Raw genomic sequence first — 19,274 nt, 5'->3', positions numbered from 1 at the left:
GTTTCTCTTAAGATACTTCAGAAATGACTTCAAGCTTGGACATGTGCCTTGATTTCTCCAACTGGCTCTTGTGCCTCAGTCTATCTGAAAGAGAACAGCAATTTCTCCACTGGGGAATGCCAGACCACACCAGTAAGAGAAAGGAATGCTGAAAAGAGCCTGAATGTCCTGGTTTTCCCTCTGTTTTCCACACCCAAGTTTGCTTTACTGAGCTTCCCTGCACACTGCTCTCTGCTGCGAGCATCTTTGAGGTGATCTGTTTCCAAGCAGAAAGAATTTCTTGAGGTAAACTCTCCATTTTTAGAACAGAAGATTAAAAAATAAAAACAAAAAACCAACCAAACAAAACCAACCAAACAATGAACAAACAACAATAACGACAGAAATCAAACACGTGACAGGTTGATTAGACTAAGCAGCTTTATAACTTCAGTGGGGTTCTTGGTGGGTTTATTTTTCCAAGTGTAAATTCTGTTTGTTTTTTTTACTTTTTTTTGACATCTTTCTACAATTCTTAATTTTTTTTTGCTGTTAGCCTGTGTCCCTTTGGGTGCTTCTCCAAGTGTAGAGAACTGAGCCATCCCAAATAAAACACTGTTGACAAGCTCTGTTTTCAAAGCATTCTCCACAAAATAGTCACTCCCAGTAAGACAACACGATTTTTTTTTGGAGAAAGGGGCACTGCACAGTCACAGAGGTGAGGGAAAACTGCAGGATTCCATGGACCAAACACTACCCTGAAATGGGAGCTGCGCCAGGTGCACAGCAGGAAAATTCAGGCTGGGAATGGGCAGGAGGTTGAAGTTCACACTGTGATGTTGAGGTTCACGTGTTTCAACAATTTCTTGCTCCACAGCACACCAGGTTTGGATGGCAAGAGTTAGGACATCCCAAAACCTCCACCTGCCCTGGAGGACAACTCTTACTACTTATCAAATGTACAGAGCAAATTGTCCTGGAATCACTGATGCTGTGTGGTCACCCAGGGAAGCTGTGGCTGCCCTGGATCCCTGGAAGTGTCCAAGGCCAGGCTGGACAGGGCTTGGAGCACCCTGGGGTAGTGGGAGGTGTCCCTGCCCATGACAAGGGGTTGGACAGAGATGATCTTTAAGCTCCCTTCCAACCCAAATCGTTCTGTGATTCCGTGATTCTGAGTGTCCTTTGTGCAGACACAAATGTAGGTCCCATTTAGCAGAGCTCTGGGACTAAGTCATTCCTGTTTCCAGTCTTCCTTTGGAAGAGTCTCCCACATAGCAGTGTCTGTTCCCAAAGCACTTTGCTAAAGCCTTGGAGAAGGACAGATCTACATTTCATGTTTTGACTTAGTTCTGAACAACTGTCCTCATATTGGCTGTATTGTGCTTGGATTTTTACCTCACAGGCATCCCAGGAAACTCAGAGGGGAAGGCTTCAACAGCAAAGCTGACCACTGACTGGGCTCTTCAAATCTGATCTATCAGTTTTCGACAGCATTATTAAAAATAATGACACTTATCTGGTTTGCTTGGTCTCATTTCCTTCATGGCAAACATTTTCCTGTAAGTGAATGCACAAGATTGGGAAACTTTGGTAATCACTTTTCAATCAAAGCAATTACCAAACAAAATTCTGCTGGTAAATCTTCTTCATGACCCAATAAATTTAATGGTCTTCAGTGTCAAAAATTCAAGATAAAACAACTGCAGTGGTAACACTACAGGAATGAAAAGTGGCACAGCTCTCTTATCTACTGGAGCAAGGTTGGTGTGTGCTGGGTTGGACCAAACCTTTGGATATGTTCAGGACAGGATGAAGAGTGGGAAGAGAAGGACTGAGGCATGTTTTAACATTCAGGCTGTGATTTTAGAGTTCTTTTCCAACGCAAGTGAATCTATGATTCTACACTAGGAGAGGAAGGTGACCTCGGGTGGCTAAATTTCCCCTTGATGGTTCTCCTGTGCTGTCTGTTGGAGGGCAAACAATCTCCACCACCTCATTCTCGACACACACAAACTTCCCCACACCGGTGTTCACTGGAAGGCTCAGCCTGCACCAGCACATGGTGTGATGGATCAGTTCCCAGATCACTGTCGCTGACAGCTGAGTCCCACTCATGAGGACATGAGGTGTTGGCAGAGGAGCTGTCCACCCTTTGCTCCTCTAACCCAGTAGCAAAGCCCCAATCCAAACCCTGCAGTGAAGAAATAATCTTGAGTCTCTCCACAGAACCTCAGAGAGTCCTCAAAAGTTCACTTTCCCCTGTTTCTGATGGTGCTGCAGGTGTCAGCATTAATTTTTTGATTGCAGTGTTTGAGAAACGCCCATAAAGATCAGCCTATCATCTGGAATATTCCAGATATTAGAAGCCTGTCCATGGGCTTCTAGGAACTTTGGCTCCAGTTCTCTCCACGGGGCATGAAAAACAGTGTGGGACACTACCTATTCATCAGGAATTTTTGGTCGAGTGTGGAAAGGGAGGTGGGGGAAAAGAAATCAAGGGAAAAGAAAACATCCGTGTTGTAGTAGGGCTCATTCTTCTGCTTGTGTCTTTGTTTTTAGTTGTATTTTACATGCACTTAAAAAATAGCTCAACAGGTGAGGCTGGGAAGAAAGATGCCAAGACTTCTCATAGACTGGGGGATTCTGGGACACTGGTTGGATATGGGAAGGGCACTGAAGGGGACAGGGGAGGAAGCCCACGCATTTACATCACAATTCTGGCACATTTTCCAAGCAAAAAAGCAAATCCAGCTCAAACACCAAAATAAAGAGGAAACAGAAAGACAAAAAAAATAAAGAGGAGATGAAAGAGAAGCAAAACGCAGATTTTCTTTCAAATCCTGGGCATGGGGGAAAGAAGAGGGTGGAGAGAAAGCAGAAATGCCTAAATGGGCAGTTGGAAAGGGTTAAGACACCAATCTCCTGGTGCTTCCCATTTCCCCTAAGTGTTTCATTCTCAGTGTCTCTGAGGTGTTCAAGTTTTTCTCGAAAAATATATATATATATAATATACAGATGAAAAACTCCGTACCAGCAAGAAGAAATAAAATACCAACCATGGAAAACAACCATAACAAACCAAAAACACAGCCCTGAAAACATCAAAAAGAAACAGGGTGAGTCTCAGATTTCCCCTGTGGTGTTCCTCTGACTTCAGTAACAGTGCAGGATCACACCCAGTTCATTTTGATACTTTTTTTTTTTTTTTTTGTTAAACAGCTTCTTCTTCCTCTCATGTGCGCATGTCCAGGCAGGATCGCCCATCACTCATAACCACTTCCCTCCAAGCCAGCTCTTTGTCCTTAGACTCCTACCATCCAGCTGTGAGTACAAGGCATGACAATAGGGTCCATATTTATCTTTTTGTGGCACTTTGTTTGTCAAAACCTTTGGTTTCTTCCTTTTTTTTTTTTTTTAATTTTTCCCTTTTTTTTTATTTATTTTTTTTTTAAATTTAAGTACTTATAAAAAATACTGTGTTTGTGTTGTTTGTTGTCATTTTCTTACCACTGGCTCTGGTGGGACTTCCCACTTTCACAGCCATAATCAATGGATCTGGAACATGCGCCGACGTTACTAAAATGGGTCAACAAAACCATGGCAGAACCAACCAAACCCAAACCATCCCCAATGCGCAGGCCTCTTAAAACTGCTGAGATGTCCATAAGGTGCATGATGAGTCCATCAGCTCAGCAATCCAACAGAAAGCAAGCAGAACCAAAGAAAAAAGGAAGGAACGCACACGCGCACACAGATACACACGCACACGCACACGCACGAAATAATCGGAATTGTAATCAAGAGAGAAATGTCTGGGGGTTTAAAACCAAGACGTGTCCCTAAGTTTGCTGTTTCAACGTGAATTTGGTGATTTTCTCCCCACGGACACGTCCAGTTTTGGACTGCTGTTCTTTGAGTGGTTTTGGACTCGCCTACGTGTGTATCTGCTTGGCTGAAGGAAACCCTCCCGCTGACTGACTCCTGCTTGCACCAAATCCCCCCTCACACACGCTCAGGATCTGTCACTCCCAAGAGGTTCTGATTTGATAGCAAGGGACAGGAATAAACCCAAACCAACTCGTTCTGTAATCAATTTACACGCCCTGCCTGCACCCCTTCTTCCCTACAGCTGCAAAGCAGATCCAGGCTGAGGCTTCGAGGATGGGGTGAGGTGGATGTGGGCTGATTCTCCAGCCACTCCTCCATCTGCCAGGGAGCTCTGCTCGTGTCTGGGGAGATGAATGCTGACCCAGCTCTTGCCTCCCTGGTGTACAAAGAAGGTTCTCCACTCCCCAGGAGTCTCTAATCATGGTGTTATCTGGGCTGGCAGCCGTGCGAATGGAACAGCCGAAGGCAGAAGAGATGCAGGAGCTCACTCCCCTTTGGTTGGCCATGAAACAAGTTGAGATGTTCTGGAGAAGCTGAGCAGAGGATGGGACAGGGAGGGTGATCCCCCACAATTATCCCATGGTAACAGTGATCCCTGAAGGGATAAGAAGTGCAAAGAGAGATAAAATCCTTCCCAGGCAGCAATTGTGCCTTCAGCAAGGCCTGTTGGTTCCAGAAATGGAGAAGAGGAAAGGACAGGAGTTGGCACCAAAAGGCAGATGGGCTCACAGCAGTTCAGAGACCTCCAGAAGACAGGCAGTTCGGCTGGGGGGATCTAGGTAGAATTTTTTGCAGTGTTTCATTTGGATTTCCTCCAAGATTTCCTTCCAAAATGTGTGGTGACATTTCCTCATAGGAGTGGCTTGGAAGGAAGGCTTTACCATCAGCCCCGTGCACCACCTCTCTTCACAGCAAGCATTTCACTAACCCTCTGATATTCCACTGTGGGAAAACAACAGCTGTGTTCCAGTCGAGGAAACAAAATGGAAAGAACAGCTTAAAAAAAAAAATAATTAAAAAACCCTTCTGGTTCTTCTTTTGAGGCTGAGCTCCTTGCCTGGAACAAACTGAGGCCTGTGGCTCCTGCTTTCCAAGCCGAGGTGGGAACAAGGGGGATGATGCTGTGCTGTCCACTGCCAGGAGGAGCAGAACCACCACCACGGATGGATGCCACCGAGCAGAGAGAGCGCTTTGCTGCAGGGCTACGACCAACAGGACACGACGGGAAAGACGGAGGGGGACACGCGGCTCTTGGAAAAATAAGAAGAACCATATGAAACACGTGGGCAGGGGAGCGCCGGTCTCCTCGTCCCCTCTTGACCCTTTCCCTGCCCCAGGAGAGCAGCTGATTGCCCAGGCAGGATGAGCCACAGCGGTCCTGTTCTGGACGGAGCTGTGGCATTTCTCAGGGAGCCTCGAGGCTCCTCTCCCAGTGGGTCACTATCAAGAGACAGAACTGCAGCGGCTCTGCCGGAGAGGAGCTGGGTTGGCTCTGCCCTCCAGGAGTGCTGCAGGCAGGCTGCCTTCCCCTTGGGGACACTTGAGTAATACTGAGTTCGTTTCCATGTCCGCTCCAGAGGCTACAGCCCTTGGAGGGCAGTTAAAGCAGCATGACAGAAGTTTCCTCCCAGTTTCACCTCTGCAGAGCGAGGACGTGATGCTGGGGGAGGGTTGGTGGGGTTTTTGCGTGTGTTCAATAGTTTCTCTCTAGGGCAAAAGGCAGAGGGGAAGCTGTGAAAAGGAGAGCTCCATCCGAATGTCTTCATGACCCCAGAGCCAAGATTCCTCTGCAGTCTTTCCTTTGAACCCCGGGGCTCTGTCGCTTTGTCCATAGATTTGGGAAGAGAAGGAAAAGAGAGAAAGAGAGAGAGGGGGAGAGAGAGAGACAGAGAGAGGAGCGCTGTTCGGGTGACTCTGCTTACAGCCCATCAAAACTTGCACTTGGTAAAGATGATGATCTTGAGTGAGGCACGACTTGGTTTATCCCTCCCAGGGTGTCCCTGGCAGGACAGTTCTCAGCTGTCTATGCTCATGAGGGTTATGACTTGTTCAAGTTTGTAGGCTAGTTTCTGTTTCCCAGCCTGGTCGTCTTGATCGAGGGCTCCGAGAATCTAGAAAAGGAGAGAGGAAGAAGTGATAGGAATTTCTGTTTCTTTCCCCAGAATGACTGAGCCCAGCATCTTAGAGCAGCAGAGGAGGGTTAGCTTTCTCTAAAGCAGGTCCCAGCCTTAGCTTAGATCACGCAAGGGAAGTCAGTCAGCCAGGAGGGAACTAGGCAGAAAGTTTGGATTTAATCTGACTCAGTGCAGACCTCTGGATCACAACCAATGAAATGGATTCTTATCCTGGAGATCAGTTATTTATTTATGAGCTTTATCCATCACCTGGCCATGCCACTTGAGATGCCCTAAGGGGTTTCACATGGCCTTCAATACATAGAACCATGCTGGACACCTTAAAGTCTGTGCTGGACCATTTTGGGGTGTTTTAGGTGATCTGGAATGACACTGGGCACAGTCCTTAAGCAACTTTTGGCCACTTTGGATGTAAAGCTCAGTTAATGCTCCTCTGCAGTGAGTTAACATCTGACCATCAACTACTTCAAATCCAGCTGAGCCTGACTGAACAAGAGAGACAAAAATAACAGGGATCCAGAAAGGAGTTCTGAGGAGACCCAAAATCCCAGACCTCGCCTTTCCAAACCCCAAGCCTTGTTGCTCATTCCTTAAATCCTTCACCCTCCCAGCCAGGATGCACACAGGTATCAGTGACACACCTGGGCATGGGTGGGCTGTCCCCTGGCCCCCCAGAGGTGCCCCCAGGCTCTCACCTCCTCGCTGTACTTGCCCACGTAGGAGTAGATCTCGGAGAGCGCGCTCATGGTGTTGAACTCGTTCATGTGCATGCGGGACTGCTCAGCCAGGTAAGCGTTCATGTCCTGGTCGCTGATTGCTGGCATCTTGCCGATGTCTGAGTAGTACCTGAGGGCCACAAACACAGGTCTTTCTTGAGGGGAGGAGCAGGAGCTCAAGAAGTGAAATCCACAAACAAAAAGGAGCCAAAAATCACACTTAGTGTTGGGCTTTTCTGGTTCCTCAGTGAAATACCTGCTCATGCTCTTCTTTTACAGCAAGAAGGGCGACCTAGCCAAAGTGGAAATGCCTGAGCACTAATCCTGAGCATAATGTGTTGCATTCACCCCAATCTGAGAATGAAGCACCGGGGAGTATCCTGTAAACTTTCCTGTGCCATCAATAGGAGCTGGATTGAAGCTGGATCACTTTGTCAGACATCCAAGGGTTTTCAGCCATTCTTCTCTTCCCAGAGAGACCTCGCTGCCCACTGAGAGCTCAGGATTTCACTCCCATGCATAGAAAAACCCCAAATATTTGTATTTTTCCTTGCACAATTCTCACCACTACAGCTAACATCATTGCTAACATCACCCACCTTCTCCACACAATCCAGTCTATCCCAACAACTCTCCTGCTCAGCATCTCCTTTTTTGCCCCATATTTTAAGCTGGACTGATATTTGTGGCAACAGACTTCAAGTCCAGCCTGACTGGGAAAAACCTGCTTTTCCTACGAGTCAACAGCATTCCCGTGGAGCTCAGGAGAACTGGGGGGTTATCCATAGGATCTGGATCCCCCAGAACCATTGCCCAGCAGGCATCATCTGCAGAGTGATGTCTCTTTAAGGAAGTTGCTATTTTTGATGTCCTTCCTCCCCTGGGTAAGGCAGGTCTTGGAGGACAAGGTTTGCAGAAGGTAATCAGTCACTGTCACTCGCAGCTGTGCTCTGCTGTCAACTGGTTAATTAGACACCATCATTTACATTTTTAATTTCTGCAATTTGACATTTTGTGCACGAGGAAAAAAAAAAAAAAAAAAAAAGAAGAAAAAAAAAAAAGCCCATAGCTGCAGCAATCCACAATTTTATAATTAGGAGGCAGAGGGGACAGGGAGCCAAAAGAGCTGACAGGTGTCCTGTAAACAGCGTGGAGACACCTGCTGAGATGGAGGCTGTTTGCCACTGTGGAGAAATTGGACACTGAAGTGCTGTGTGATGAGGATCCTTGAGGTGGATGAGTGGGAAAATACTCCGTGACAGAGCAGGACGGACGGCTGCTGGAGTGTCCTGTGGAAGACAGAGCAGTGCAAGAGCATGGGGGGAAACCCTTCCACACCAGGAGGCTCCAGTTGTGCTCAGACTGGTTTTGTGTCCTTCAATCCCACCTTGATTTACTGCAATGGGTCACTCTCTGTTGATATCCTGGTTTTGGTGGTGGCATGTTGATGCAATTCATGAGAGAGGGAGCCATAGGAGACAGAGATCCTTCTTGCCTGACATTTTCCAAAGCAAAACTCTGTTTCACCATAAAAACTCGTGCAAATCTCATTAATTTTACTGCAACTTCCAGCAGGCACAAAAAACATCTCTCTCCCTGGAGTCCTGGCATTTTGTCTTCTGGGCTTAGGACCAGCCAGAAATCTTAGTCTAACTCAGTCCCATTGATTTGCAGAAAGACTCCTAAAACTGTAGTGGTTTTAGAGTAGGTGTGCTTTATTGGCAGGCTCGGGCACACAGGGGATTGCTCTTTTGAAAACCTGCTCAAAAATTACTGGGCTCACATTTTTTATTTATATTTTAAAGCATTATATATGTATAGGATTGCACAAATTATTTTATGCATATTTATTTTTTGGTTCTGCTTATTTTTGCCTCATATGTTAATCAGTTCTGTGCTCTTCTGGGCAGGTGCAGTTTACTCTGGTGGTTGCAGGGTGGTGGTTAGAGGATGAAGGCTCAAACCTTTTTGCATTAAACTTTTCACTTTTTTGTTTTGCATATGCTCTGTCATTCTTTGGTAACTGTCTAAACTACTGAATTACTTCTATCTATCCAGTTTAGGGGTCTGAGGGCCCCACTTATTTAGGTCTTCTGAATTTTTTGCCTTTTATATTTACATTATTTCTTCTTATCATACAAGAGGACAAGAAGCTCACGTTCTTGAGAGCACTGCAGAGGTTTACATGGGGATGGTAAAAGGTTACAGACAGTATCTGATTTCTGTTGAGTTTAATACATTCTAAAAGGCAAATATATATTTTCAGGTTAACTATTTACTTAATTAATTAAATCTTAAACTCTCTAAACTTCCTGTCTCACCATGGTCTAACTGTTTCTCATTCTTAGTGCTCCAGTGAAAAGTGGTATGGGTTTGTTTTTCTTTACGCTCTGCCTGACCCTCCATCCCTGAGTGGACCTGGACAGTTGTCTGTGAGTAAAGTGAGCATCTGGAAATCCCAGGAGGCCCTGTCCTGCAGAAATGCCCCCAGGAGAAGATGCTGAGCAGGAAGAATAAATATTTCTTAGACCTTTGCTACTCCCAGAAAAAAAAAAAAACAGGTCTTGGCATCACCTGCTGGAGAAGATCAGATCTGTGCTGCACAAGGGATCTGTGCTGCATCAGGAATTGGTGGCATCCATAACATGGCTGAGAAAACAAGGAATCTTATGGTCAAAAAGCAAGGTGTGCCTTGGCACTGGAAAAAAAAGAATCCATGTGTACATTTCACATAATTGTGAAAAACAGGCTGCAAAGCAAGGAAACACATTGATTTATGGTGCCTGAAAAGAGAGCAGCTCCTCATGAATGTGGGATAGGCACCCTCCAGATGGGTGAAATGAGAAGAGAAGGGGGCTCATCACAGCAAAATATAAATGGGGTCGGCGGAGGAAATCAGAGGTGCCAATCTGGCTCTGACAAGCAGTTAAAATTCTCCTTTTCCTCTCTGGTTGAGCTGTCACCAAGTGGTGGCAGGATAGTGGGTGTAGGGACAGGGTGCTCCCAAAAACTGGAGCACAGACACACTTAGCAACTCCTTCTCCAAGTTTGTCCTGCTTCCTTTCCACCTGGTAGCAACAGACTCTTGAGTTTGTGACTCACAGGGGTTTGAAAGCTCCCCATCCCTTTCCAGCCCTGCAGAGATCATTCCCCAGCAGCACAACACTCCCATGACTCATCCAAGCAAGGAAAAGCAGCAGGAAATGTTCCCTGGAGCCCAGGATGGGATGCACAGATCTGAGTTTCAAGAATCAGAGTTTCAGGGCTCTGGCCATGACAGACTCCCAGGATGTGATCTCAGTGTTCTGGGGCCACGGGCCATCACCCACCAAAGTATCCTGGTCTCCTGCAGACTCAATTCCCTGGCATCACACACCTAAACAGTCATTTCCCACTAAACCAAGGCATTTTGTGGCAAAAATAAAAGAAAAATAAAAGAATAAAATAAAAAAGAAGGGGAAACAAATGTTCCAATACCCCAATCTAGATGAGTGAGAAGACATAATATCCTTCCATCCAAATTCTGCCATGGCCCAGTGACTTATTTATGCAGAAGAGTTTCTAATGAAGCCATCACTGCTCTCTAAAGAAATGATGAATGTGTGTATTAAAGCATCCTAGCAGCAAGATGACAACATCCCTGCTGAGTCTTTATTTGCCTTCCATTCCAGCCCAGATCCTCAGAGGTATTTAGAGCCTCTCTGCCATTTGCATACCCCTAATGCAAAAACCACTGAGAAGCTGTCACCAAACCCCAGAGACCCTTTCCATTTCCTCTGCTGGAATTTTTGCAAGGCTGCCTGTGCTGCTCCTGTCACCCCTGCAGCTGACAGCTCCCACACCAGAGCTGGGAGGCAGTGCCAGGGGTGCTCTGGCACCTGTGGAGGGCCACCAGGTCTCACCTGGGACAGGGACAGGTCATTGATTCACACTTCCACAGCCAGCAAGAGGCTGAGAACACAAAACTGGGCCAGATTCCCTCTGAATGAGACAAGGTAGCAAAGCAAAGCAGCAAATTTAGCTTAACCTGCCTCCTAAAGCTCAAGAGTGAGAATCCTGAGCAGATTTGCTGCTACTTCTGTACTCCAGCTTTGCTCATCTCCAGTGGATCCCTCCCCAGATGATTCCAGAAGATCCTTAGATGAATATCAAAAAGATCCAGCCTAATGTGTCTGAGTTTCCCCATATTCACAGGAGCAGCCTCCATTCTCACCTCAAGGCTCTCCATCCTCTGAAGTGACGACAGGAAATTTGTTCATCAGACTTCATAAGCAGTTAAAATAATGAGGAATTTGGGTAAAGTCATCGTTCCAGCACTCCAGCTCAGATGTGAGGATGACTAGGCCATGGGATGTGTCCTCACAGGTATCACGAGCACAGCAATGCATCCAAGCCTTGAACTGGAGGGAGAGCCCTGGAGACCACCCATAGCTACTGCTGAGTGGAGAAGGATCTGGGATGTACCAGGACACAGGTGGCACTCTTATACTGAAAAAATAATTATTCTTGTTTCCTCCAACCTCATCTTTCCCTGGCTTGGTTTCATTTTGTTTTGTTTCATTTTGTTTTCCCGAGGAAAGCGACACAACAGTGACCTGGGCATACATCACCGTGACCTGGGAATACATTCTGTCCTCTGTTTATCCAGGGATAAATGTTCTTTCCCTCGGTAGATGGGGAAAGGCTCCTTAGCAGAGCTGTTTCACAAGAATGACTGTGCCTGCTGCCGCTCATTAACTCATCAAAAGAGAAGAGAAAAACCACGTTAGCAGTGCTTCCTCCCCAGCCCGAAATTTCCCAGCACAGCCCATGGTTTAGGCAGCTTAGCATGGAGCTAATTGCCTTCCAAAAGATCTTTTTGTCATGGCTGTTGTTTGTCGCTGGGATGGGACTGCACTCATTAATAATCATTTTAGCATATGAAAAGCTTGTAACGAATCCATGTGCTGCAGACGGCAGACGCAATTACTGCAATAACATAATTAGGGTTATGCAATAGCCGGCTGTATCCAGACCACTGGAGGAGGGAGAGGTGTGTGAAAGGGATCTGGGGGACTGTTCCAGCAGGGAAGAGCTGGTGGAAAGCTTGGGAACAACCAGCTCTTTTCTGGGATGCAGTGAAGCAGTGCAAGGACATGCTGTGAGTCCTTGCACTGACACAGAATGGCAGTCTGAGTTTCCTGGGAAGCGCTGGAATAGATTGCCCAGGGAAATCAGGGATGCCCCTGCATCCCTGGAAGTGTCCAAGGCCAGGCTGGACAGGGCTTGGAGCAGCCTGGGATGGTGGGAGGTGTCCCTGCCATGGCAGAGGGTGGAATGAGATGAGCTTCAAGGTCTCTTCCAGCCCAAGCTGTCAAAGGGAACAATTCCGTGTGTGCAAGCCCTAGAAATGGCAACACTTTTATTTTGCCTGTTTGTGGCTTTTCCTGCTGCTTCTGCCCTCAGAATAAACAGTGCAGGGTTGATGGGCAGCACTGGCTCAGTGGCTGAAGGGTGAACAGGTGCACAGGTAGCTCCTCTGGGAGAGGAGATCACCTCAGAGCAGAGGATGTGTGGGGCTGCACCCTCAACACATGGACACATTTTCATCTTGCCAGCTGAAAGCTGCCCTGTGTAAGAACAGCTTTTTACCGTGATGAGAAAACATTGGGATTTTTTATTATTTTTTTTTTTTGAGATGAAAAGTGAAGAAAGACAAGTGAGCAGTCTTCAGATACGCCAAAAGCTGCCCCAGAGAGGCAGGGAATGAGCAGCACCCCCTGCTCATGGGGATGACTGAGTTTTAATTACAGCCAGGGAGATTTTGGCTGCCCAGCAGGGAAAACACTGATGGGAAGGACAGGGAAGCACGGGAATGAATTGCCTGAGGACAGCAGAGGCTCTGTTGTTGGAGGCCTTTAAGAATGGGGTAGACAAGCATCTGTCAGGAAGGCTTTAGACAGAGCTGATCCTGCCCTGAGGCAGGAGATGGTCGGGTTGACCTCCCGAGGCCCCTTTCCAGCACTGTTTTTTATTATCTCCACTGACAGCACCCCCTGCCTTGACCTTTGGTATGCTACTTCTTGAGTCTTCTTTCCAGCAGAGAGAGAGGGGGCACAGAAAACGCGTTTTTTAAAGTAGAGCCAGGATTTACACCTGTCATGTGATGTTCTTTTTAAAAGCCCTGAGAGTTTCTCCTTAAAACCTCAATAACTCACAATGTTAGGGTACATGAAGCTTTTTATTGTATTAAACTGGTCCAGTTTTCCTTTTTCTAAAGTTAGCTGCAAAATAGCCAAAAGGCATCACAGGTAGAGATTTCCTAGTGACTGGAGAGCCCTGAAACCCCTGACACACTGGGTAGGTGAAATCCCAAAAGGATACAGGCTGTTTTGTGTACTCCAAACACGCTCTCAAAGCTCTTCCTAACAAGATCTAGACCTCGACATCTAAAGGCTAATGGGATGCAAATCACAGTTGCTTCATGAATCATCAAATCAGAAATGTTTTGGGTTGGAAAGGGATCTTAAAGATCATCCAGTTCCATCCCTGCCATGGGCAGGGACACCTTCCACTATCCCAGGTCGCTCCAATGCCCTGTCCAACCTGGCCTGGGACACTTCCAGGGATCCAGGGGCAGCCACAGCTTCTGAGGGCACCCTGTGCCAGGGTCTTCCTACCCTCTGAATAAAGAATGTCTTCCAAGCATCTCACCTAAATGTCTGTTTTTCAGTTTAAAATTGTTCCCCCTTATCCTAAAAGTGTCTGTACTTGTACAGAAATAAAGTAGATGAGACCATGGCCTCAGGAGCTGGGTAGCACCAGCTATGTGGGGCAGTATTTGCACCCAGGTTAACACAATAAAACACAAATGTTATAATTCTGAATCCCACATACCAGACCACTTTAAGCTTCTTTTGATCCTGAACCTGGCAAGCCTGTTTTGAATGGTCCTCATTGGATGACTCTCAAGTTAAGAACACTTGTGATGTCTCCATTGACTTTAAGTTTTCTTTGAGGGTCTTTTTTTCAACGCACAATAAGCAGCCAAAAGGAGACCAAGTCCCTGCAGGGATGAGGAAAAAAAAAGAGCACCAGATCCTCTCCTTGCACCCCTGCAGGTGTTTTGGGCACCAGTGTGAAATGGAAAAACTCTTTGACTTCTGCTTTTTGTGCTCTGCCCCTTTTCAGTCTCCCACATCCCTGCTTCCGTGCCAGGCTTCAGTAGGGAAACATCATATTGATTGTGATGCAGGCAATTAAATGGTGTTAATGAAGTTCAAACAAGTGTTATCATAAGCTTGGCAGCATGGAGAGAAATGAAAGGTCAGCCACAGCCCTTTGTCATTTTTCAGTGTGGTGTTGAATGCTAATGAGACAGTCCCAATTAGAACAGGCTCCCCTTTGTATTGCTTGGGGATTGCATCAAATGCTCCCAAGTTCTCCAGATTTCCAGGCTCAAAGGGGACATTTGAAGTAAACTTGAAAAGATGCAGATCTGAAGCTGCTCTAATGTAAATTCAGCAGAGCCTATGGAGTTTTACTAACTGAAGTCAGATGAGATTCTGCTCCACCGTTGCCATTCTTTCCCTCTTCTTCTTTTTTTCAGTAGACTCATATAATGATAATTGAAAAGCCTCCACTTTGTTTTAGAACTACAGCCTGGCTCTTCGTGGCTTCAACAAAAGCCAAATAGCCTGTCCCAATTTCCTGGGTTAATTGTGCTGCCTCATCAGGCCTCGTGCTCTGCAGCAGGAAATCCAAGATGTGGCTGCACCACGACACTTTTGTGCCACGTTTCCAACTCTGGGTGTCTCATTTTAACACTGAACCTGTTTTTCCCCAAAAGCCAGAATTTCTCAGCTGGATTTCTTCAGTAGGCAGAATCCACCTCTGCTTCCAATAATGTTATAAAAGGACTATCATAAAATCACAGAATAGTTTGGGTTGGAAGGGACATCTGGAGGTCATCTATTCCAACCCCCCTGCAATGAGCAGGGAACATCTTCAACTAAATTTAAGTGATGCACAATAATTTTTTTGTTGCTGTTGTCAGCAAATCCATTATCTTGAATAATTATAGAAATGGGCACTAAAACAACCAGCCTCTCAAAATGTCATGGAAGATGTCAGTTTCTTATATAGTTTTCCATTAAGTCTCCAGGAAATTGCAAAAATTGGTAAATCTTAAAATTTTTTAGTTAGTCATTGTCATGCATCCAAATTCTGAAGGCAACATTTGACCCATCACAAACAAGTAACAGAAAATATGAAGAAAAAAAGAGAAAATTCTATGCTAAACATGAGCCAAACAAACAAATAAACCAGTGAGGATTCTGAAAGTCTTGCTGTTGAAATCTTTTGGAATCAGATTTCCAGTTGACCACCTTGTGGAGGTAGACCACTGGTGAAGCCAGCGGCTGTAACTATTCCCCTCCCAATGCACATTCCCAGGTGGAAAACAAATATTTGAAGGATTGGAGGGAAGTCCTTTCATCCCTGCTTCCTTCTCATGCTCTGAGTTTGTGAGTCCTAAAGGCTCCACACCAAGAAACCAGAGGTTTCAAAGGGATGGCTTGGAGTAACCCAGCTCAACTCCATTCCCAGACATCTAAATCCAGACTGTTTTAATCCAGAGGGACTCAAGCTGGGTACAAATTACCACTGATTAATTACCCTCTTATTGTTTCCTCTTCATCAAATAAATTAATTTGATTTCAGGTTCTTCTGATTTACTCAACCATTTCTTAAACTCCCTGACTTTTTATCTCCTGATTTACTCTTTGAAGAAGTCTAGTGGTCTTGAAGGATGCCATCTCCAGCTGATGCTGACTACAGAAATAGCTCCAACCAGCACCAGAAGCCTTTGGATCTGGATAAACTCCCTCAAAGCACAATCGCAGTACGGAGAGAAAAAATTCATTAGCTCGGGGTAGAACTCAAATTATATTTTATTCATCCCTGATAGGTTTTTTCTTTCATCTCCCACAGCATCCAGGTGCCACTGCCTTGAGTCAGTGGAACTGACACACAAAAATAAAAGCAGGGAAGAAGCTCTAACTGTATTCCAAAACCTGCAGTCTCCCCTTGGGCTTCAGTTCAGGTTGTCAGACATCAGTGCAGATAACAACCCAGCACATGCTGGGGACAGGAATCCAGGGCTGTTTACAAGCAGCAGGAGGTGTTATGTACCTCTTTTGCAAACCCAGTTGTTTGGGAAAACTTCCAAGGAAATGCAGCACCTATTGCTGAAGATCTCTGGGCACCATGATTTAGCTCCAAAAAGTTGTAAAGTGAAATCAATACTGGAAAAAAACAAACTGGAAACTGCAGCCTTTTGTTTATACAGAGGGGAAAAAAAAAAAAAAAAAAAGGTGTTTGTTGCACAAGGAAATATCCCATTTTCCACTTAAATACCTCAGTTTGTCACTCAAATGTAGCATCTCCCTGGACAAAATCAACCAGTTTGAGATGGAAAACATTATTTGTCCATGCAAACCACCCAACCACACCAAGTGTTGCTAAAATCACTAGAGAATGGCACCTTTAGGTCACTGTTGGTACAAACTTGATTTCTAAATGGAGCCTCCAACACTTGGTTCCCGTTATCCAGGTCAATCCAGCAATCAGCCTCAATACATACTAAGAAACTTGGACACGGTACCAAAAGTAGGTCATAATTAAGCAAGGTAGCTCATAAGAGCCTTGCAGGTTGCCTAGAAACGACATTTGCTGAAGTGTTTAACCACATCTAAAAATAATTGTCCAGACAAATCACAGACCAATGGGAGAATGGCTGGAAAAATCTCTGCCTCGTGCCGAGCAGGGGACAGAGCTCTTTGATCAGCCACACTCCTGTCACGAAATGAGAGAAAATCATCCCCAGCAATGGCAATACAGGGGTTTATAGCACAGTGTGAGGTGTCTGCAGCAGCAGAGGCCTTGTACAACCTGCAGGACATGGTATCAGTTTTAGGCCATGCCTGGGAAGTTATCCAGAAAAATCATTGCTGAACGCTGGATGCAGTGCACAGGAATGATCTGTAGGATAAACCTGCCTTTGTATTTACAGAGCAGCAACCAGTCCCCATCTGTGCAGCTCCCAAACCTGTCAATAACGCCAGGCAAGCGCAGAATATTGGAAAGCAAAGCACAGCTCCTGCTGGATGAAGAACAGGATGTGCTGTTTGTTTGTCCTGGGGGAAACCCTTCAGAAACTGAAGCCCCAACAGACTGCAGGAATAGATGTTTTGGTTGTATTCTCTGTGGAGCAGCTTTGCCAGACACTGACCCTTGGTGCAGCAGATTGAAGTGCAGACACAGGTCTTGGAAGTGAGGACAAAATGCTTGGAAAGACCTCTGACCTGACAGAAAATACCCGCAGAGCTTCAGTCAGCAGCCTGTCAGTGGTGTGGCATCTCACTCAAAGCACAGAAGAGCCTCCAAGGGAAGTTGCTGGGGGATAATTATGAATCCCTTGGGATGCAGGCAGTGTGGGGACTGTCACAATGGTGCTGAGAGCAGCAAACCACCTCAGGCCTGTGTGAGAATCCCGTATGCTTCCCAGGGCTCACACACATCACCTCCCCTTCCTTCCTCCCTCTGCTGCTTCCCAAGAGTTTCTCCTCAAAACAAAGATGGCAAACACCTTCAGCTCCCACCATTAATCAAATTTCCATCTCTGCTGCAAGACATGAGGGAATAAAAGGTTAAGGTGGACATTTCCACTTAGCAAAAGCCAAAGACAAAAAAACCCCAGGGGCATTTTCCAAAAGCAACGGCGATGCTGCCTCCTACCTCCACCCACAAATTAGGGCCTGGTTGTGTCACTCGGTGTCATTCCATAGCTAAAACTCACCTTTCCACCCAGTTCTTGTAGCTGGGGATGTCCTTGGCGTAGAGGAGCTTGTTGGAGGGGGAGTCTTTGCCCAGCCGGTGCTCTGAGGTGGAGCAGGAGTCCATGAAGGTCTGAGCCACCACGGACAGGCAGGCGTCTGTGATGCTGTTTTTGTGGATGTCGAAGACGAACTGTGGGTTCTTGATCATGTTAACCCAGAAGCGCAAGGGGAGGCTGCAGGAGGGGTGGGAGAGGGGACACAGTCAGTGCACAGCTCACAGGATTTGCTGTGTGACATCTCAGCAGCAAACGGCGGCTGGGAGTCAGAGATCGCAGTGTGGATATGAAGATTCTGGGATAAACTTTGCTGTGCAATGAATTCCTCCCCTAAAAAGTCTAGGGATGGTAGGGATGTCACCTTTTATCCCTGGTATCCTCACAGGGCAGATTTTTGGGTCATAAAGTCAATACAGGCTTGTTGAAGGTGCCTGTAAATTAATGGGAGTGTAGTTTAGGTGATGACAAACACTCTGAATCTGTGATAAAATGAAATGGAAAGTTCACCCTGTTGTGGTTCCTCCATCAGATGAAGACAGGCATTGAACCTGTCACAAAAATTATTATGGTGTGGGTTATAAAACATTGGAACAGGCTGCCCAGAGAAGCTGTGGCTGCCCCTGGATCCCTGGAAGTGTCCAAGAACAGCTTGGACAGGGCTTGGAGCAGCCTGGGATGGTGGAAGTTGTCCCTGCCCATGGCAGGGGGTGGCACTGGATGAGTTTAAGGTCCCTTCCATCCCAGACCATTCTGTGATTCCATACATTTGTCATTGAAGGACGTGGCTTTTAATCCTGACAGCAATCCCATGGGAAGAGAGGTAGGTAGAGCTGCCAGGTGGAGACTGGGAATGCTCATGGCACACCCTGTGTGTTAGGACACCGTGTCCTGTCACTCTCCACTGCTCCAGCCCAAGCCTGCACATGATCCCAGTGCCCCAAGCAGGAAGCAGTTGCTACATGACAGGGAAAGCTCTGTTGCCTCAAGGAAAAAATAAAAAAATAAAAAAAAAGGAACTGGGAAACAAGTATCACAGCCTTTGATATGAAAGTATATCTGCCCTAACCAAGGAAATGCTATTCCAGTTGCAATCCAAAGCCCTTTCCCCCCTTTTTCTCCAAAAAGCAGCTCATTTGTATGAGATGCCTCGAGGTACCTTGTATGAGATACCTCCAGCCTTTGCCTCAAGCCTTTCTGTCAGGGCAAATGCACTGCAGTGATCGTGGCCCAGGAGCTGGGATGTGCCACTGAGCACAGAGCCCAGCTCCTGGCTCGCTCTCACGCAGATTGTGAAGTTTACCTTCACTCTCAGCATCTTTCAGATTAGTAAATTCTCCTGAAACTCAGGATAAACTCCCCAGTTCCTCCCATTTGCTCACTGTGTTCACAACACTGTAAAAAATTCATCTCCCAGCCTGATAGATTTTGGGTAATAACCTTCCTGACACAGGGGTTGACACCGCGTTTTCCTAAACCTCTGTGTGTTCTCCTGAGCCAACAAAATCACAGAGCAAATGTAAGGAAAGCCCCACATAGGGAATCCTGTCGGCCAAGTTCAGGAGAAGAAAGAAATGCTGGAAAAAACAGAATTATAGAGTGCTTTGGGTGGGAAGAGACCTTAAAGATCATCCAGTTCTACACCCTTGATGTTGGGACACCTCCAACTATCCCAGGTTGCTCCAA

At 46.2% G+C, this 19,274-nt stretch overlaps 1 protein-coding gene across 1 annotated transcript in view; it reads right to left on the bottom strand.

Annotated features, from left to right (window-relative positions):
- Positions 1-3,324: 3,324 nt before the first annotated feature.
- PLXNA4 (plexin A4) overlaps positions 3,325-19,274 on the bottom strand; it is a 390,481-nt gene continuing 374,531 nt past the window's right edge. The window contains exons 29-31 of the mRNA XM_086886383.1: positions 17,556-17,768; positions 6,698-6,848; positions 3,325-5,978 (exon numbers count right to left, since the gene is read on the bottom strand). Of these exons, the coding sequence (XP_086742509.1) occupies positions 5,883-5,978; positions 6,698-6,848; positions 17,556-17,768 (460 nt within the window). The 3' untranslated portion in view covers positions 3,325-5,882. The remainder of the gene's footprint in view (positions 5,979-6,697; positions 6,849-17,555; positions 17,769-19,274) is intronic.

This window comes from Cyanistes caeruleus, chromosome 4 (genome assembly GCF_971803275.1).
Source record: "Cyanistes caeruleus chromosome 4, bCyaCae1.hap1.1, whole genome shotgun sequence".
Lineage (NCBI taxonomy): Eukaryota > Metazoa > Chordata > Aves > Passeriformes > Paridae > Cyanistes > Cyanistes caeruleus.
This window is presented reverse-complemented; position numbering and strand designations above follow the sequence as displayed.